We start from the raw sequence: 18,312 nt of genomic DNA on the forward strand, positions 1-18,312 counted from the left end.
TGCTCCTTGGACTGGAAAGGGAGAGGGAGGGGAACGGGGGAGGGGGCGAGAAATGGGAAGTGGAAATTTTTAATAATAAAAAATAAAAAAAAATGCCTCTCACTGTGGAAACAATTACCGACCACAGCCAAACTTCAGGGCTTGAGTTCTTCAGCTTCAATGTCTCAAAGTCCAAAACCTTACCTAATGTCCTAAAACAAAGCTAGAAATCTAAGTCATCACCTCAGGACTCAGTGACAGTTTCTTATTGCTGAGATGTTCTCTATCCGCGTAGCACATGAGAAAAATTATATGCTCAAGAACTAAGCCTTCAGGAGTGTTGTGGAATAGCTAAAATCCTCCCCATCACTGATGGCCACCCAAAGGCAGGAGGGTGGAGTGGGGATGGGGGCTCCCATCCATCCATCCATGACACAACCTCAGGATTGGCCATCGAAGGAGTCAGGGTCTGAGGGAGCCAGAGTCCTCTCAATGAACTCCCTATGGGCCCATCTTAATCTACAAATGCCAAGTGTCAACTGGTTGGTCTTTAAGGCTCTGGAGAGAGGGATCAATGCATTTCAAATGGGTGATACAAGTTGCAAAGAGATGTCTAATCCTCTGAGGGCGGGATGGGTAAACATGAGCAACAGCGTCAGTGTGTACCCTGCACAGAATACAAGATAGTGTGCAAGTCTGTCAAAGTTCTATTCTCTTGCTCTTGAGTGCTGTAAAGACTGAATATTCTCAATTGAAGAGGCCTGAGGTGGCCAGTTTGCTCTGGGAGCTCTTCTCCTTTGGGAATATAAGCAGTGGGTCTTGTTCTTTGAAGTATTAATTTATTCATTCATTTATTTAACGTATGTATGTGCCAGTGTATGAGTTTATGTGTACCATGGAGGTCAGATGTTAGCATTCCCTAGAACTGGAGTAACAGGAGATTGTGAGCCTCTTGATAGGGATGCTGAAAATCAACCTGATCCTCTGCAAGAACAGCAAGTGCTCCTAACCACAGCCCACCCTCTATCCAGCCCCTATGAGCCTCTTTTTTTGTAGGACAGAAATAGGTTTTCCTTTTTAGAGGAAAAACAAAAGGCAGTCACAACAGTGCATTCCCTTGGCAAGTTCTAGAACAAATAAATTTAGAAGGGGAACAGCTGATCTTTTGGAGCCTTTTGATGTCTCAGAAACTGCTGCTTTAGTATGTTAATATGTAAATCTGCATTCTGTACCCTTGCTGGGGGAGTATTGATGTTTGGAAGCCAGGTAGCAGCTACAAGGCTGGCCCAGAGCATCATGGGTACCCTATAGGTACACCCCCTAAACCTCTAGGTACAATAATAACACCCCCAAACCTCTTTGACGCTAGATTTAATGAGTATTCAGCACAATGCCTGACAAAGGACCAAGTCTCATCACAGCTGAAAATAAGTAGATGTGAGAAGGTTGCCTAATGTACAAGGTGTGCAGAGTCCGTCTTTTAAAACAAAGTATAAGGATTGGGACACTTAAGGCTTAGGGCTTAAGGACAAGACCAATGTGTTTATGCATAGGAACTCATGATCATTGGCGACAATATTCGTTTGTGCGACTTTGCACGTGAGCAAACCAGGGTTCCCATTCATGGTTCTGCCATGACTGTCACTACTTTTATTTATTTATTTTTTCCATTCGTGGTCATCAAACATTTTCTGAATAAATACAGCAGCATTATACTAATCCTTTTGGCATATAGGGGACATATTCCAAGGTGCTTGGAACCGTGGGTAGTACTGAATCCTGCATTTTTTTTATGTGTGTGTTCCCATCATACAAACCTTTTCACTTAAAAAGCATGTCTTGGCTTCTCTGTGGCATATTTTGATTTCCAGCATCACTAGGCTTGTGCTTTGGGGGAGCATTAACACAAAGGCTATCCGAATATAAACAATGTGAGTCACACTATGCAAATGTCCTTGACAAAAAAAAATGACTCACACTCTGTGGAGTAGAGCAGGATGCCTGAGACGTTTCTGTACTATTCCAAACAGCAGGCGGTTTCCAACCCATGAATTGCTTATTTCTTAATTTTTCACTGACGTTTTTAGAACATGGCTGATCATGAGTGACTGAGATTATGAAAAACTAAACTGTGGATGAGAAAAGCTAAATGTGTATTATGTCTACTACATCCAGGCAATGGTTCAATCTTTATTCTCTTAAATTAAATTTTTATGCATATATGTGCAAGTGAGGGTGAGAGGCATTTAACTGGAGGTATCCTTTAAGGAATGAGATGGCTAGAAGTGGTGTTATCTCCAGGATGTGGCTCCCAAAGTCATTCTGGGCATTGATATTGATGTCCAGCTTTGGGGAAGAACAAAAAGACGGACTGCACAGTGCACACTACAGTCTTCCCATTGCCTTCCTCCTCAACCTTACCACACTGCTTTATCCAGGTATGAGGAATCAGGAAATGTAGTTTCTCACTATGTGTGCAAGGGCTTTCCTACACACAGAAACTCTCCAGTAGAAAAAGAGCTTGAATATTTGATGGGCAGGTAGGTCGACCCTCATGTTTGGATTCCCTTGGGTGCAAGGAAGCAGAGATAACGCACATATATGGGCATTCATTATGTAGCATTTCAGCTGATAATATGGAAAATAAACCACGTAGGGGGAGGCAAGAGGTGCAAGAGCTGTGCCGATAATGTTTCCCCTCCTTGATTTCCATCTGGCCAGCATTGCCTACAGTACCAGTGAGGGAGTCCAAGGATGCAGTGAAGATTTTCCTTCCTGAAGGATGCAAGAGAGCTCAGATGAGAGAGAGGGAGGAAGAAAGAGAGGGGAGAGGAAGAGGGAGGGAGGGAGGGGAGGGAGGAAGAGAGGGGGAGAGGAAGAGGACACAAGAGGGGTTTAGTTATTTTTGCTTGGTTCTTTTTCTCGGTTTACATCTCTTTCTTCCATGAGGCTCCTTTTTCTTCTCTTTTTGCCCTCTTCTTTCTTCTCTCTTTCTTCTCTTTCCTCTCTTCTCTCTCTATTTTGGCGATATCTCTCTCTCTTCTCATCTCTTCTCTCTCTCTTCTCTCTTATCCTAGGTGTTCAGCCAGTCACTAACACACCATTGACACTATTAATGTCCCCTGGATCATATGGTTTACTTAGTATAAAAAACATTGTCAAAATAGGAGGATTGTGCAATAATCTAAAAATAAATTAAATCTTTCAAATTCCAATTTTAAAAGCAATAATGGCTTTAAATTTGCCTCTGAGGCTTTTTGAACCCTTGAGTTTCCATATGTTGTAGAATAGAATCATGTGAAGATAAAAATATTTTGTCTTTGACTCTGAGTCTATTTTTACGTGACATGTTTTAAAAAAGAACAAAGAGAGATGGAATGTACTAGGGAAGACTAGCTGGTTACCTAACAGATAATTAGGTAGACAAAAGTTGGTGAGGGAAGTTAGCTGCCGCTAAGAATATATTAAATGGTAGGTGTGGGAAACCCTATGTTCAGAGAAAGCAGAGGTTCAGGCAGTGTTGAGAGCCTAGCTCATCCATTGCAAGGTGGACCCAATTTGCAAGGACTTACTGAGACTTCTTGTAAATGTGGCTCTATCTTAGACCCAGGCAGAGAATGGTAAAAGTCTGTTCCTGGTCTCAGGGGCTTACCATTCAGGCATCAGAGGAGGACACTCCCCAACCAGAAGGCTGCAATTCAGGCAGACTGAGGATGCCATGAACGCTGGGGTGAATTCTGGTTTATTATTGAGGTTCCATCAAAGAGATGATTCCTTTATTGGGAAGTTGGTGACAGATGAAGAGACTGGCACTCTCCATCGCAACAGTTGCCAAGTGCACATTGCCCGTCTTCATTTGCTTTTCTGAAAGGGGGATATAATAATAACCTCCCTGCTCACATCACAGGACTATTATAGGGATCAAATAAATTCAAGGGATGAGAAGAATGCTATTCAGGTGTCAAGGACTATTATTAAGACCAGTTTAATAACATAAAAGTCTGGCAGGGTCAAGGAGGAACTGAACATTGGGCAGAGATGTCTGGAGGACATAGCAAGATCTTTTACCTGGAGTGAAGTATATGTAAGAGTGTAATCAGTTTTAGCACAAGATCGTTCAGAACAATGGAACATATTGAAAGAGAAATTTTCTTTGCCTTGCAAGTAAAATTTGCAGCAGAGAAAATGAACGTGACGTTACAGACAAGAATGGGCATCAAGCTACAAACAGGGAGTGTGCAGACCACAACAAAGGCTCGCACTGCAAGGTCTACATGGACTTGGTGACAGAGCCAGAGTGTGAGTGGCCATGGCACAAGCTCAACTGCAAGAAAGACTTTTGCTCTTTTGCTGGTCGTTTAACTCTGACCTTTGGGGAGAGCTTTAAAGTCGTGTCTAAATAACCTATTCTCCAGGGACTGCTTGGCCATGAGGGAAGTTTTGTTTTCAGAAACAAGAATGTGCTCTTGGCAGCATTTCCCATTTTCGATTACTTTCGATTTCCTGAAAATGATTCTCCAGTGGGGAAGGAGCCTGTTTGAAGGAGGAGTGGAGTTCATCTGGGTTTCCTGGGGACTTTGGAACTCTTTGGGATAAAGTGGTGTATATTATGAGCCAATCTGTCTCTTAAGAAAGTGGGAAGAGTTAATGCAAGATAGTATAAGTTATAGTTGGCCTATTTTCAGGCCATGAATTTCCTACTAATACACCTCAAACATTGGGATTCATTGAAAGCACGTCTAGAGCCTTCAGTGAGAAATAAGTCTGTATTTTAGGTTGTTTGCCCCTAAATTTTGATTTCCTGAGAAGTGCCAGAGGGAGGAACCTGACATTAGGAAGATGACATCATAGGGCACCCTGGTTCATACTCAGGCAAAAACATGGATTAGGACAAAAGTCTGACTTGGAAAGACCTTCACAAACACTGAGGAAACCTAGTACAGGCTCACAGTAGCTGGACAAGCAAGATTGGAGAGACGTCCTGGAATGAACAGGGCAGTGTTGTTATACTATCTGTCTCCGTTCCTCCAACACTGCTTTCAGTGTGGGGAGAGACCTTCCGATTAAGGGAAGATAGGGAAGTGAGAACTACCATTTCCCTTGGATCACACATTGGATCTAGTCCAGTGTATCCATTTCAAGGAAGCTTCTCCAGCCCCAACTGTAGGCTGTAATTCCTGGCACAGTCAAAAGCCAAGGCAGAGTCTAGATTACCAGGTTACATCCCAGGACTTGGCCCATCCCTGTAGACTAAGATTAAAGGCTGTACTCTCATGTGATCTCATCCTCTGCAGAGTCAAGCCTCGGGCTGACCCTTGTGAAAATAGGACCCAGGTTGACACTCATAAGTTCAGGCCGCAGTTTACCACTAGTGATCAAATAAGAACCTCCGTGCCATGACTTGGGTGACAGGCCCACCCACCTGTGGGCCAAGGTATCAAGCTAGCTGATTGAAAGACACCAGCGGCAAGCTCGCTCATAGAAAACACTAGACAGCTTGCCCCAAATCTCTTGATGAACTGTGTTTGGCATCACGTTAAGAAATCATTTAGTATGGCATGAACTGGACCCTCATGCTTGCGCAGCAAGCATTCTTACCCACTGAGCTGTCTCCCCAACTCCATCCAATAGCACTCATTAAGGCAGACAAAGCCCTTTCTGAAGGAGTCATATAGAAACTATGAACAAATAACAAGCTTTTGGCATTAAAACAGGTTAATGCATATGTGTTCTTATATATATGAGCCTGGCGGTGGTGGCACATGCCTTTAGTCCTAGCACCCGGGAAGCAGAGGTAGGCAGATCTCAGTGAGTTCTAGGCCAGCCTGGTCTGGTCTACGGAGTGAGTACCAGGACAGCCAGGGTGACACAAAGAAACACTGTCTCAAAAAGCCAGCACACACATACACACACACACACACACACACACACACACAGAGAGAGAGAGACACACACACACACCCTGTATTTATTTGTTTAGCAGACTTCAGGGGATTGTGAGACTGTAACAAAAACATCTTTCTAGTTGTCTTTATAGCTCCAACAGACTTTTTGGGTGCAGTTCTATATTAAACATTAGGCAATCACATGCATGGATAAAATAAGATGACCTTGTAGCATTTGATTCAGTTCAGTTCTTGACTAAGGACACAAGAGAACGCCTGAGAAAAACAATCACATTAATTAACCTCAAAGTCAAATGCAAAATATATATGAATGCAAAGTACAACATCTGTCTTTTTAAAGTGAATGTTAACCACTATTTTGAGACTATTCAATTGAAGATCTAAGGTCTCCTACACCTGAAACAATTTCAAGTAGTTTCATTTGCCAGCTGAGAACACCCAGGGAGTGAGCAGCTCAACCAGGCAGCTGGACAATACAAGCAGTTTCACCAGCATCCTCTTGGGGCCTGCTGCTTCCCTGAGAGGCGGGTCTGTTTTCTATTAGTGACCTAGGCTGAGGACTAACTTAAATGGCATGTGTCTTAACACCACCATGGAAGAGGGGGCACAAAGATGTGAACGTCCTCTGGAAACGACGTGGCTGTGGCACAGATGAGCTCATAGAAACTGTCATCTGCACAGGACCTGCACACGTTCAAACTCATGAAAAATTCCAACACGGAGGGGGATGGGCTTCCTGAGGCCCTGTTCCTAGCTGAGGAGCTGTTGAGAGCTGCTGTCTGCTAATGAGGGAGGGGTCCCTTTTGGTTTGGTAGGGTGGTCACTGACAGATTGCCCATGGCTTTGTGGATGATCTTACACCTTGTGTATATAGGCAGCACTAAGTGTGCTCAGTGGGTTATTTAAAAAATAAAAGGCTTGAAGCTTGAAGGGAGAGATGTTAGAGATGGGGTGGGAGGGAAGATATGATTAGGACACACACATACACACACACACACACATACACACACATGCTTTCTCTCACACACACACCCGTATTTGTTTGTTTGTTTGAGACAGGGTTTCTCTGTGTAACAGTCCTGCTTGTCTACAAAGAACTTGCTTTGTTGACCAGGCTAGCTTCGAGCTCAGAGATCCACTTTTCTTTGCCTCCCTAGTGTTGTGACTAAAGGCATGTGCCACCACTGCCTGGTTTTGTGTGTGTGTGTGTGTGTGTGTGTGTTTAAAGACTGGAAAACATTAGAAAGGAAATAATGGAAATATCTTTGTGTGGAATACTGAAGAAACTGAAGCTATAGATGTTTAAATACTTCTATTTTTATTTACATATATGTGTGTGTGTGTGTCTCTGACTGAGTATATGCATGTGTGTGCAGGTGTTCCCAGAGGCCAGAAGAAGGTGTCAGATCCCCTGAAGCTTGGGTTGTAGATGACTGTGAGCCGCTCAGTCTGGGGACTGGGAACTGAATTGTCCTCTGGAAGAGCAGCAACTGCTATTAACCTCTGAGCCATCGCTCTAGTTTCAAATTACTTAAAAACAAATTCACACATAATCACAAGGCATCCAAATAGGTAAAGCCATGTTGAAGAAGATCAACAAAAATAGCAAAAACAAAAAGCTGGAGGCACCATGCTACTTGCCTTCAGAATATATTGTTTTACTCTGGTAATCAGACTGTACACACATGAAAAAAAAATAAAACAAAAATCAAAAATCCAAACTGCCTATCCCCATGGAAGAAAGTGAAGCCCAATGATGTATAGAAAATTAATTTTGAAGGGGGAGAGGGCAAACATTCTGAGACTGTACAATGAGGAAATGACGGGGTTTTACATAAATGATAATGGAGAAAATGGATAGCCACATTTAAATGAAATGATACCTCTACATCACACCATATAAAAATCAGCTGAAAATACATAGAAGTCTGAAAGGCAAGGCAACAAAAACTACAAGCCACTTGACCGCAGCGCACCATGATACTGCTGTAAACACTGGCTTTTTATGTGAGTTTGCAAGTACAGGCAGCAGAAGCTAAAATAGAAAACGAAGACTGTGGTAGACTAAAAGCTACCGTACGACAAAGGCAACAATGGATGCCCCAGGAGGCTCCGATGTGAAACCGTAAATGAGACACATTTCTTCTGCTACTTAGCACTGGAGCTCACGTCTGTGTGGGGTGTGCACAGCTGACCTTACAGATGGAGACAGCAGAATCAGCACTTGAGGCTGGGAGGGAGAGGTGAAGGAGATGTGGGCAAAAGAATGCACATTTTCTCTCCCCTGTTAAGTGGGAGGACCACACTCAAGAGACCTACAGTACAAAACAGCGGCTGTGTTAAATAACAGTGCATTGCGTTTTGAAAATTACCAGAAGATGTGTTCAAACCCTAAATGTTAGCAATGAGTTGTTGCGCAACTAGCTCAAAGGAGCCCTTACAAAATACACCCCTATTTTGAAACATGTTATACACATATACAATTGTGTCAATTAAAGAAATTCAAAGTCACAGAGAAAGCGGTTGCAAATATTTTTGCCACATGTGGATTAATCAAGTTAGTCAAAGTGTTTGTCAGATTTCAGTACTGTAGCTTCCAACTAGCAATGATGGAATCTCCGAATGCCAATCTAGACCTAGAGTCAAGATGTAGTTCCCTTTCCCCTGCCTGCTCCACAGGGGTAGAGTGGAGTTCTGCTCCCAGCACAGAGAAGGCAGTCTGTGTTGAACATCTACTATAAATAACGTATTTAAGTTATGTCCTATTCAACATTCTTTTAAAGTAATTAGTTATTTAAATTAGCTTACAAATTAAGTGTTCTTATGTTATTTTCATATGTACTTCGTTTTGATTGATTCTCTTACTCTGCTCCTCCTCCTCCCCTTCTCTTCCTGTCCCCAATGTTCCCTTTCACCCCAAGTATCCTTTCTGCTTTAATAGCTCCTGGGTTCTATTGTCTGTCCCATGCGTTTCCTTTTGTCTCACATTGATTTGTTTGGGCACTGTGTTGCTCTGAATGAGAATGGCCCCAGAAGCTGGTATGTTAGAATGCTTGTCCTCTAGTTAGTAGGACTGTTTCAGAAGGGAACAGGAGGTGTGGCCTTGATGGAGAAAGTGTGATAGGCTCAGTTTCTCTCCCCTGACTCTCACTGCTTGGGGATTAGGATGTAAGCTCTCAGCTCCTGCTCCAGTGCCATGCCTGCCTGCCTACTGCTACGCTCCCTGCCATGGTGGTCATGGACGACACAGACTAACCCTTCGAAACTGTAAGCAAACCCCGGTTAAATTCTTTCTTTTCTAAGTTTCCTTGACCATGGTTTTATTACAGCAATAGACCAGTAATTTAGACACCACCTTTGCTCCTGCCTAGATATGCACATTTAACAACTTGGAGCTTAGATCTGAATATAACAGGGGGTGCATGATATTTGTCTTTCTGAGCTACCTAGCTTAATATGTTTTCTTGTTCCATCTGTTTTCCTGAAATTTTCACATTTTAGTTTTTTATGGCTGAATAAAATTCAGTTGTGTCTATGTACCCTATTTTTCAACTTGTTTATCTATTGATGGACATCTAGGCAAATTCTATTTCCCTTCTATTATGAAAAGAGACACAATAAACAGATGTACAGGTTTATCTGCGGTAGGATGTAGAGTCATCTGGGAAATTGCTCAAGAGTGAGACAGCTGGGTCGTATGGTAGATCTATTTTCTATTTTAGAGAAGTTTCCACAGTGATTTGCATGGTTGGTTACACCAGTTTACCCCCACCAACAGTGGATGTGAATATTCCCTCCCCATATTCTTCCGAGCATTTGCTGTCATGTGCCTGTGTGTTGGTAACCTTTCAGACTGGAATTCCATGCACTTTATTTTATTTAAAAGCTTACAGGCCACTGAAATGTTAAAGGTACTTGCTGCCAAGTCTGATAACCTGAGTTCTAGTCCCTTCACCAATATAGTAGAAGAGAATGGACTCCTACACATTGTCTTCTGACCTCTACATGTGCTCTGGGGCAGGTGCACACCCACACAGACGCACAGACTGCATGAAATGTGTGTGGTGTATTTGGGTGTGTGTTTTGTGCAGGTGTATACATTTGCATGTGGATGTCAGAGGTTGACGCTAGCTGTCTTCCTTTATTGTTCCCTATCTTGTTTTCAAAATAGTTTTAATTTTCATTTTCCTGATGGCTAGGGATATTGTACACTTGAAAAAATATTTATAGGCAATTTGTGCTTCTTCTTTTGAGAATTGTTTGCTCAGTTCATTGGCCCATTGCTTATTTTTAGTCTTTGTGTTTACTTTTTAAAGTTCTTCGTATATTCTAGCTATTAGTCCTTTTTCTGATGCATAGTTGACAAAGATTTTCGAAAATTCAATAGATGCCTTACTCTACTGATAGTTCTTTTGCTGTGCAGAAGCTTCACAATTCCATACAATCCCATTTATCAGTTCTTGGGGCGTTTCTTGTTGTGCTACTGTGTTTGCTGTGCTATTGTGAAACTCTGTTCAGACGTTTCTTGCCCGTGCCTACATCCTGAAGTGTTTTCCCTTATTAATTTCAACATTACCAGTTTCAAATAAAGATCTTTGATCGAGTTTGAGTTAGGGTTTTTTTTTTGTGCAAGCTGAGAGATATGGATCTAATTTCTTTGGCAAGAAAACCCAATTTAGTCAACACCATTTGTTGAAAGACTGTTGTTTTTCCCATGCATGCCCTTTTATACCTTTGCCAAAATTAAGTGTCTAGAGCTGAGTTCACCTCTGGGTCTTCTATCACATTCCACTGATCAACATGTCTGTTGTAGACAGTACCTTGCTGCCTTTGGCACTATGGCTCTGTAGGATAGCTTAAAGTCAAGCAGCTTGATAATTTTGGCTGTATTATTTCTGCTTAGAGTTGCATTTGCTATCATGTGTTTTTGTGTTTCCACGTGCATTTTGGGAGTATTCTTTTCTAGTTTTGTCAAGAATGTCATTTAAGGCCACAAAATCCCACAGCTCTGCCTGTTTGGGCTCTGGGGACCTGGAATTGAGTGCACCCAGGCCGGTGGGAGGTCCCCTCCTTCATTTGACTGCCCGGAGCAAGGTAGGCCTTTGTCTGAGAGCTGCTCGGCCTGCAAGGGGACCTGACAGTCTGCAGGAGGATCCATCATTCTTTGGGGACACCAAACACCTCCGCGCTCCTTTTGAAGGAAGAGATGGGCAGGCGCCAATGCAGGAGCTCCTCCAACAACATGAAAGGCAACATGACATCACCACAAACCAGACATCCCGAAACAACAAGAATTGAACACCCTACCCCAGAAGATATAGAAGAAACCGACATTAAACAGTACTTTATGAAAATAATAGAGGACCTTAAACAGGAGGTAAAAAACTGCCATAAAGAAATGGAGATGACAAACAAAAAGGTAGACGAAATAAATAAATCTCTCAAAGATACCCAAGAAAAACAAGAAAAACAAGAAAAAGCAATCAAACAGGTAAGGGAAACAGTACAAGACCTGATAAATGAAATGGAGGTATTGAAGAAAACACAATCTGAGGGACGACTGGAAATGGAAACTCTGAGTAAACGAACAGAAACTTCAGAGACAAGTATTTCCAACCGAATACAAGAGATGGAAGAAAGAATCTCGGACTCTGAAGATACAATAGAGGAAATAAACTCACAGATTAAAGAACTAAACAAATCTAACAAATTCTTAACACAAAACATTCAGGAAATCTGGGACACCATGAAAAGACCAAACCTAAGAATAATTGGGGTAGAAGAAGGAGAAGAATTACAACTCAAAGGCCCAGAAAACATATTCAACAAAATTATAGAAGAAAACTTCCCCAACCTAAAGAAGGATGTTCCTATGAAGGTACAAGAAGCCTACAGAACACCAAATAGACTGGATCAAAAGAAAGCATCCCCACGCCATATAATAATCAAAACACAAAACATACAGAATAAAGAACAGATATTAAGAGCTGCAAAGGAAAAAGGTCAAGTAACATATAAAGGGAAACCTATCAGAATTACACCTGATTTCTCAATGGAAACCATGAAAGCCAGAAGAGCTTGGATAGATGTGCTACAGACACTTAGGGAACATGGATGCAAGCCTAGACTATTATACCCAGCAAAGCTTGCATTCACCATTGATGGAGAAAACAAGATATTCCAGGACAAAAACAGATTTAAACAATACGCAGCCACAAATCCAGCCTTGTAGAAAGTAATAGAAGGAAAATCACAAACTAAGGAGTCCAACAACGCCGACAATAACTCAGGCATCTAGCGACCTTTCACCAGCACAACTAGAAGAAGGGAAACACACAAACTCTACTACTAAAAATGACTGAAGTTAACAACCACTGGTCATTAATATCACTTAATATCAATGGACTCAATTCACCTATAAAAAGGCACAGGCTAAGAGACTGGATACGAAAACAGAATCCAACATTTTGCTGTTTACAAGAAACACACCTCAACCACAAAGACAGACATCTACTCAGAGTAAAGGGTTGGGAAAAGGTTTATCAAGCAAATGGCCCTAAGAAACAAGCGGGTGTGGCCATACTAATTTCCAACAAAGTTGACTTCAAACTAAAATCAATCAGAAGAGATGGAAAGGGACACTTTATACTCATAACAGGAAAAATCCATCAGAATGAAGTCTCAATCCTGAATATCTATGCCCCTAATATAAAAGCTCCCACTTATGTAAAAGAAACACTTCTAGAACTCAAGGCAGCCATCAAACCACACACACTAATAGTTGGAGACTTCAACACTCCTCTCTCACCAATGGACAGGTCAATCAGACAGAAACCTAACAGAGAATTGAAAGACTTAATGGAGGTAATGAACCAAATGGACTTAACAGACATCTATAGAACATTCCACCCAAATAGGAAAGAATATACCTTCTTCTCTGCGGCTCATGGAACCTTTTCGAAAATTGACCATATACTTGGTAACAAAGCAAACTTCCACAGTTACAAAAAAATATTAGTAACCACCTGTGTCTTATCGGATCACCATGGATTAAAATTAGAATTCAACAACAATGCTACCCCCAGAAACCCACAAACTCATGGAAACTGAACAGTCAACTACTGACCCACACCTGGGTCAAGGAAGAAATAAAGAAAGAAATTAAAGTCTTTCTTGAATTTAATGAAAACAAAGACACAACGTACTCAAGCCTATGGGACACAATGAAAGCAGTGCTAAGAGGAAAGTTCATAGCACTAGGTGCCCACTTAAAGAAAACGGAGAAAGCGCTCATTGGTGACTTAACAGCACACCTGAAAGCTCTGGAAAAAAAAGAAGCAGACTCACCTAGGAGAAGTAGAAGACTGGAAATAATCAAATTGAGGGCAGAAATCAACAAAATAGAAACACAGAAAACAATCCAAAGAATCAATGAAACAAGAAGCTGGTTCTTGGAGAAAATCAACAAGATTGACAAACCCTTAGCCAAACTAATCAAACGGCAGAGGGAGAACACGCAAATTAATAAGATCAGAAATGAAAAGGGGGACATAACCACAGACACAGAGGAAATTCAGAAAATCATTAGATCTTACTACAAAAGCCTGTATGCCACAAAATTGGAAAATGTAAAAGAAATGGACAGTTTTTTAGATAAATACCATATACCAAAGTTAAACCAGGACCAGGTAAATGCTCTAAATCGTCCTGTTAGTCGCAAAGAATTAGAAACTGTTATCAGAAACCTCCCTACCAAAAAGAGCCCAGGACCAGATGGTTTCAATGCGGAATTCTACCAGAACTTCCAAGAAGACCTAATACCTATACTCCTTAAGGTATTTCATAATATAGAAACACAAGAGTCACTGCCAAATTCCTTCTATGAAGCTACAGTTACCCTGATACCTAAACCACACAAAGACTCAACCAAGAAAGAGAATTACAGGCCAATCTCACTCATGAACATTGACACAAAAATTCTCAATAAAATACTGGCAAACCGAATCCAAGAACACATTAGAAAAATTATCCATTACGATCAAGTAGGCTTCATCCCAGAGATGCAGGGCTGGTTCAACATACGAAAATCTATTAATGTAATCCATCATATAAACAAACTGAAGGAAAAAAAACCATATGGTCATCTCATTAGATGCTGAAAAAGCATTTGACAAAATTCAGCACCCTTTTATGATAAAGGTCTTGGAGAGATTAGGGATACAAGGGTCATTCCTAAATATAATAAAAGCTATTTACAGCAAGCCGACAGCTAACATCAAATTAAACGGAGAGAAACTCAAGGCTATCCCACTAAATTCAGGAACACGACAAGGCTGTCCACTCTCTCCTTATCTCTTCAATATAGTGCTTGAAGTTCTAGCAATAGCAATAAGACAACATAAGGGAATCAAGGGGATTCAATTTGGAAAGGAAGAAGTTAAACTTTCATTATTTGCAGATGATATGATAGTATACATAAGCGACCCCAAAAACTCCACCAAAGAACTCCTACAGCTGATAAACTCCTTCAGTAACGTGGCAGGATACAAGATCAACTCCAAAAAATCAGTCGCCATCCTATACACAAAGGATAAGGAAGCAGAGAGGGAAATCAGAGAAGTATCACCTTTCACAATAGCCACAAATAGCATAAGATATCTGGGAGTATCGCTAACCAAAGAAGTGAAGGATTTATTTGACAAGAACTTTAAGTCTTTGAAGAAAGAAATTGAAGAGGATACCAGAAAATGGAAGGATCTCCCCTGCTCGTGGATTGGGAGGATCAACATAGTAAAAATGGCAATTCTACCAAAAGCAATCTATAGATTCAATGCAATCCCAATCAAGGTCCCATTAAAATTCTTCAGAGATTGAGAGGACAATAATCAACTTTATATGGAAAAACAAGAAACCCAGGATAGCCAAAAAAATCTTATACAATAAAGGTTCTTCTGGAGGCATTACCATCCCTGACTTCAAACTCTATTACAAAGCTACAGTATTGAAAACGGCTTGGTATTGGCATAAAAACAGAGAAGTTGACCAATGGAATCGTATAGAAGACCCGGATCTTAAACCACAAACCTATGAACACCTGATTTTTGATAAAGGAGCCAAAAGTACACAATGGAAGAAAGAGGGCATCTTCAACAAATGGTGCTGGCATAACTGGATGTCAACCTGTAGAAGAATGAAAGTAGATCCATATCTATCACCATGCACAAAACTCAAGTCCAAATGGATTAAAGACCTCAATATTAATTTGAACACATTGAGCTTGATAGAGGAGAAAGTGGGAAGTACTCTACAACAAATGGGCACAGGGAACCGTTTCCTATGCATAACCCCAGCTGCACAGACTTTAAGGGCAACATTGAATAAATGGGACCTCCTGAAGTTGAGCAGCTTCTGTAAAGCAAAGGACATTGTCACTAAGACACAAAGGCAGCCTACTGACTGGGAAAAGATCTTCACCAACCCTGCAACTGACAAAGGTCTGATCTCTAAAATATATAAGGAACTCAAGAGGCTAGACGGTAAAATGCCAATTAACCCAATTAAAAAATGGGGCGCTGAACTGAACAGAGAATTCTCAACAGAAGAAGTTCGAATGGCCAAAAGACACTTAAGGTCATGCTCAACCTCCCTAGCTATCAGGGAAATGCAAATCAAAACAACTTTGAGATATCATCTTACACCTGTCAGATTGGCTAAAATCCAAAACACCAATAATAACCTTTGCTGGAGAGGTTGTGGGGTAAGGGGCACACTCATCCATTGCTGGTGGGAATGCAAATTTGTGCAACCACTTTGGAAAGCAGTGTGGCGGTTTCTCAGGAAATTCGGGATCAACCTACCCCAGGACCCAGCAATTCCACTATTGGGAATCTACCCAAGAGATGCCCAATCATACAACAAAAGCATATGCTCATCTATGTTCATAGCAGCATTATTTGTAATAGCCAGATCCTGGAGACAGCCTAGATGCCCTTCAGTGGAAGAATGGATGAAGAAACTGTGGAATATATACATGCTAGAATACTACTCAGCGGTAAAAAACAATGACATCTTGAATTTTGCAGGCAAATGGATGGAAATAGAAAACACTATTCTGAGTGAGGTAACCCAGACCCATAAAGATGAACATGGGATGTACTCACTCATATTCGGTTTCTAGCCATAATTAAAGGACATCGAGCCTATAAATTTGGGATCCTTGAGAAGATAATAAGAAGGTGAACTCCCAAAAAAAGATATAGTAATCCTCCTGGATATTGGAAGTAGACACGATCGCCAGGCAAAATTGGGAACTTGAGGGTTGGGCAAGGCTGGGCCAAGGGAAGATGGGGAGAGAAAAGTGTGAAGGGGAGAGCGGGGGGAGCTCGGAGGAATGGGGTGCTTGGGATATAGGAAGGGTGGATATGAGAGCAGGGAAGCATATATCTTAATTTAAGGAGCGACCTGAGGGTTGTCAAGAGACTTGACCCTAGGGGGGTTCCCAGATTTCCAGGGAGACGCCCCCAGTTAGTTCCTTGGGCAGCTGAGGAGAGGGAGCCTGAAAAGGCCAGTTCCTATAGCCATACTGATGAATTTCTTGCATATCACCATAGAACCTCCACCTGACGATAGATGAAGAAAATGACAGAGCCCCACATTGGACCACCGGACTGAGCTCCCAAGGTCCTGATGAGGAGCAGAAGGAGAGAGAACATGAGAAAGAAAGTCAGGACCGTGAGGGAACCTCCAGCTGGCGACAGATGGGGAAGGTGACTGAGCCCCACATTGGAGCACTGGACTGAGCTCCCAAGGTCCCGATGAGGAGCAGAAGGAGCGAGAACATGAGGGAGAAAGTCAGGAACGAGAGGGGTGCGTTCACTCATGGAAACGGTGGGACAGAACTAATGGGAGATCACCAACTCCAGTTGGAATGGGACTGATGGATCATGCGACCAAACCCGTCTCTCTGAGTGTGGCCAACAGCGGGGGCTGACTGAGAAGCAAAGGACAATGGCTCTGGGCTCTGATTGTTCTTCATGGACGGGCTCTGTGGGAGCCTTCTCAGCTTGGTCGATCACCTTCCTGGACCTGGGGGGAGTTGGGAGGACCTTGGTCTTAGCATAGAGTGGGGAACCCTGATGGCTCCTTGGCCTTGAGAGGGAGGGAGGGTAGGTATGGGTGGAGGGGAGGGGAGGGAAGGGGGAGAAGGAGGGGAGGGAAGGGGGAGGAGGAGGGGAGGGAGGGGGGAGGAGGAGGGAAGGAGATGGAAATTTTTAAATATAAAAAAAATAAACCACTTGGTAGAAGTAGTAACAAGGAGAGCTGCTCAGCTGGGTGAAGCCTGGAGGATGGACAACACATGTTCCTGCACCCTGTCAATGTGCGCTGCCTTGTGCGGGAGTATGGCAGCCTGGAGCAGAGCCCAGAGAAGATCTCAGCGACAGTGGTAGAGATTGCTGGGTATTCCATGTCTGAGGATGTTCGACAGCGCCATAGGTATCTCTCTCACTTGCCACTCACCTGTGAGTTCAGCATCTGTGAACTGGCTCTGCAGCCTCCTGTGGTCTCTAAGGAAACTCTCGAGATGTTCTCAGGTGACATTGAGAAAAGAAAGCGTCAGCGCCAAAAGAAGGCTCGAGAGGAGCGACGCCGAGAGCGCAGAATTGAAATGGAGGAGAACAAGAGACAGGGCAGGTATCCTGAAGTCCACATTCCCCTAGAGAACCTTCAGCAGTTTCCTGCCTTCAATTCCTATACCTGCTCCTCTGATTCTGCTTTGGGTCCCACCAGCACAGAGGGCCATGGGGCCCTCTCCCTTTCTCCTCTTAGCAGAAGTCCAGGTTCTCATGCAGACTTTCTGCTGACCCCTTTGTCACCCACTACCAGTCAGGGCAGTCCCTCCTTCTGCGTTGGGAGTCTGGAAGAAGACTCTCCCTTCCTTTCCTTTGCCCAGATGCTGAGGGTCGGGAAAGCAAAAGCAGACATGTGGCCCAAAACCGCTCCAAAGAAAGATGAGAATAATAGCTTGGTTCCTCCTGCCCCTGTGGACAGCGATGGGGAGAGTGATAACTCTGACCGTGTTCCTGTGCCCAGTTTCCAGAATTCCTTCAGCCAAGCTATTGAAGCAGCCTTCATGAAGTTGGACACACCAGCTACTTCAGACCCCCTCTCTGAAGACAGAGGAGGAAAGAAACGGAAGAAGCAGAAACAGAAGCTCCTATTCAGCACCTCGGTTGTCCACACCAAGTGACACTACTCACCCAGGCACCTTCTCCATCTGGTTTCTTTTCTGTGCTTTTGTTTTGCTGCTGTAATTTTTAAGTATTTGAGTTTGAACAGATTGATTAGCTTGGGGCGGGAGGGGGGAGTTCCACAATGTGAGGGGAACCAAGAAAATTTTAAATACAGTGTATTTTCCAGCTTCCAGTCT

General features: G+C 42.6%; 1 protein-coding gene across 1 annotated transcript; it reads left to right on the forward strand.

Annotated features, from left to right (window-relative positions):
* Window positions 1–384: 384 nt before the first annotated feature.
* On the forward strand, window positions 385–18,241 carry LOC119807311 (RING finger protein 10-like). Its single transcript, XM_042054551.1, has 3 exons — window positions 385–615; window positions 2,281–2,519; window positions 17,223–18,241. The coding sequence occupies exons 1-3, from the start codon at window positions 385–387 to the stop codon at window positions 18,130–18,132; spliced, it is 1,380 nt and encodes a 459-aa protein (XP_041910485.1). The 3' UTR covers window positions 18,133–18,241.
* Window positions 18,242–18,312: the final 71 nt, after the last annotated feature.

Source organism: Arvicola amphibius, chromosome 2 (assembly GCF_903992535.2).
Source record: "Arvicola amphibius chromosome 2, mArvAmp1.2, whole genome shotgun sequence".
NCBI lineage: Eukaryota > Metazoa > Chordata > Mammalia > Rodentia > Cricetidae > Arvicola > Arvicola amphibius.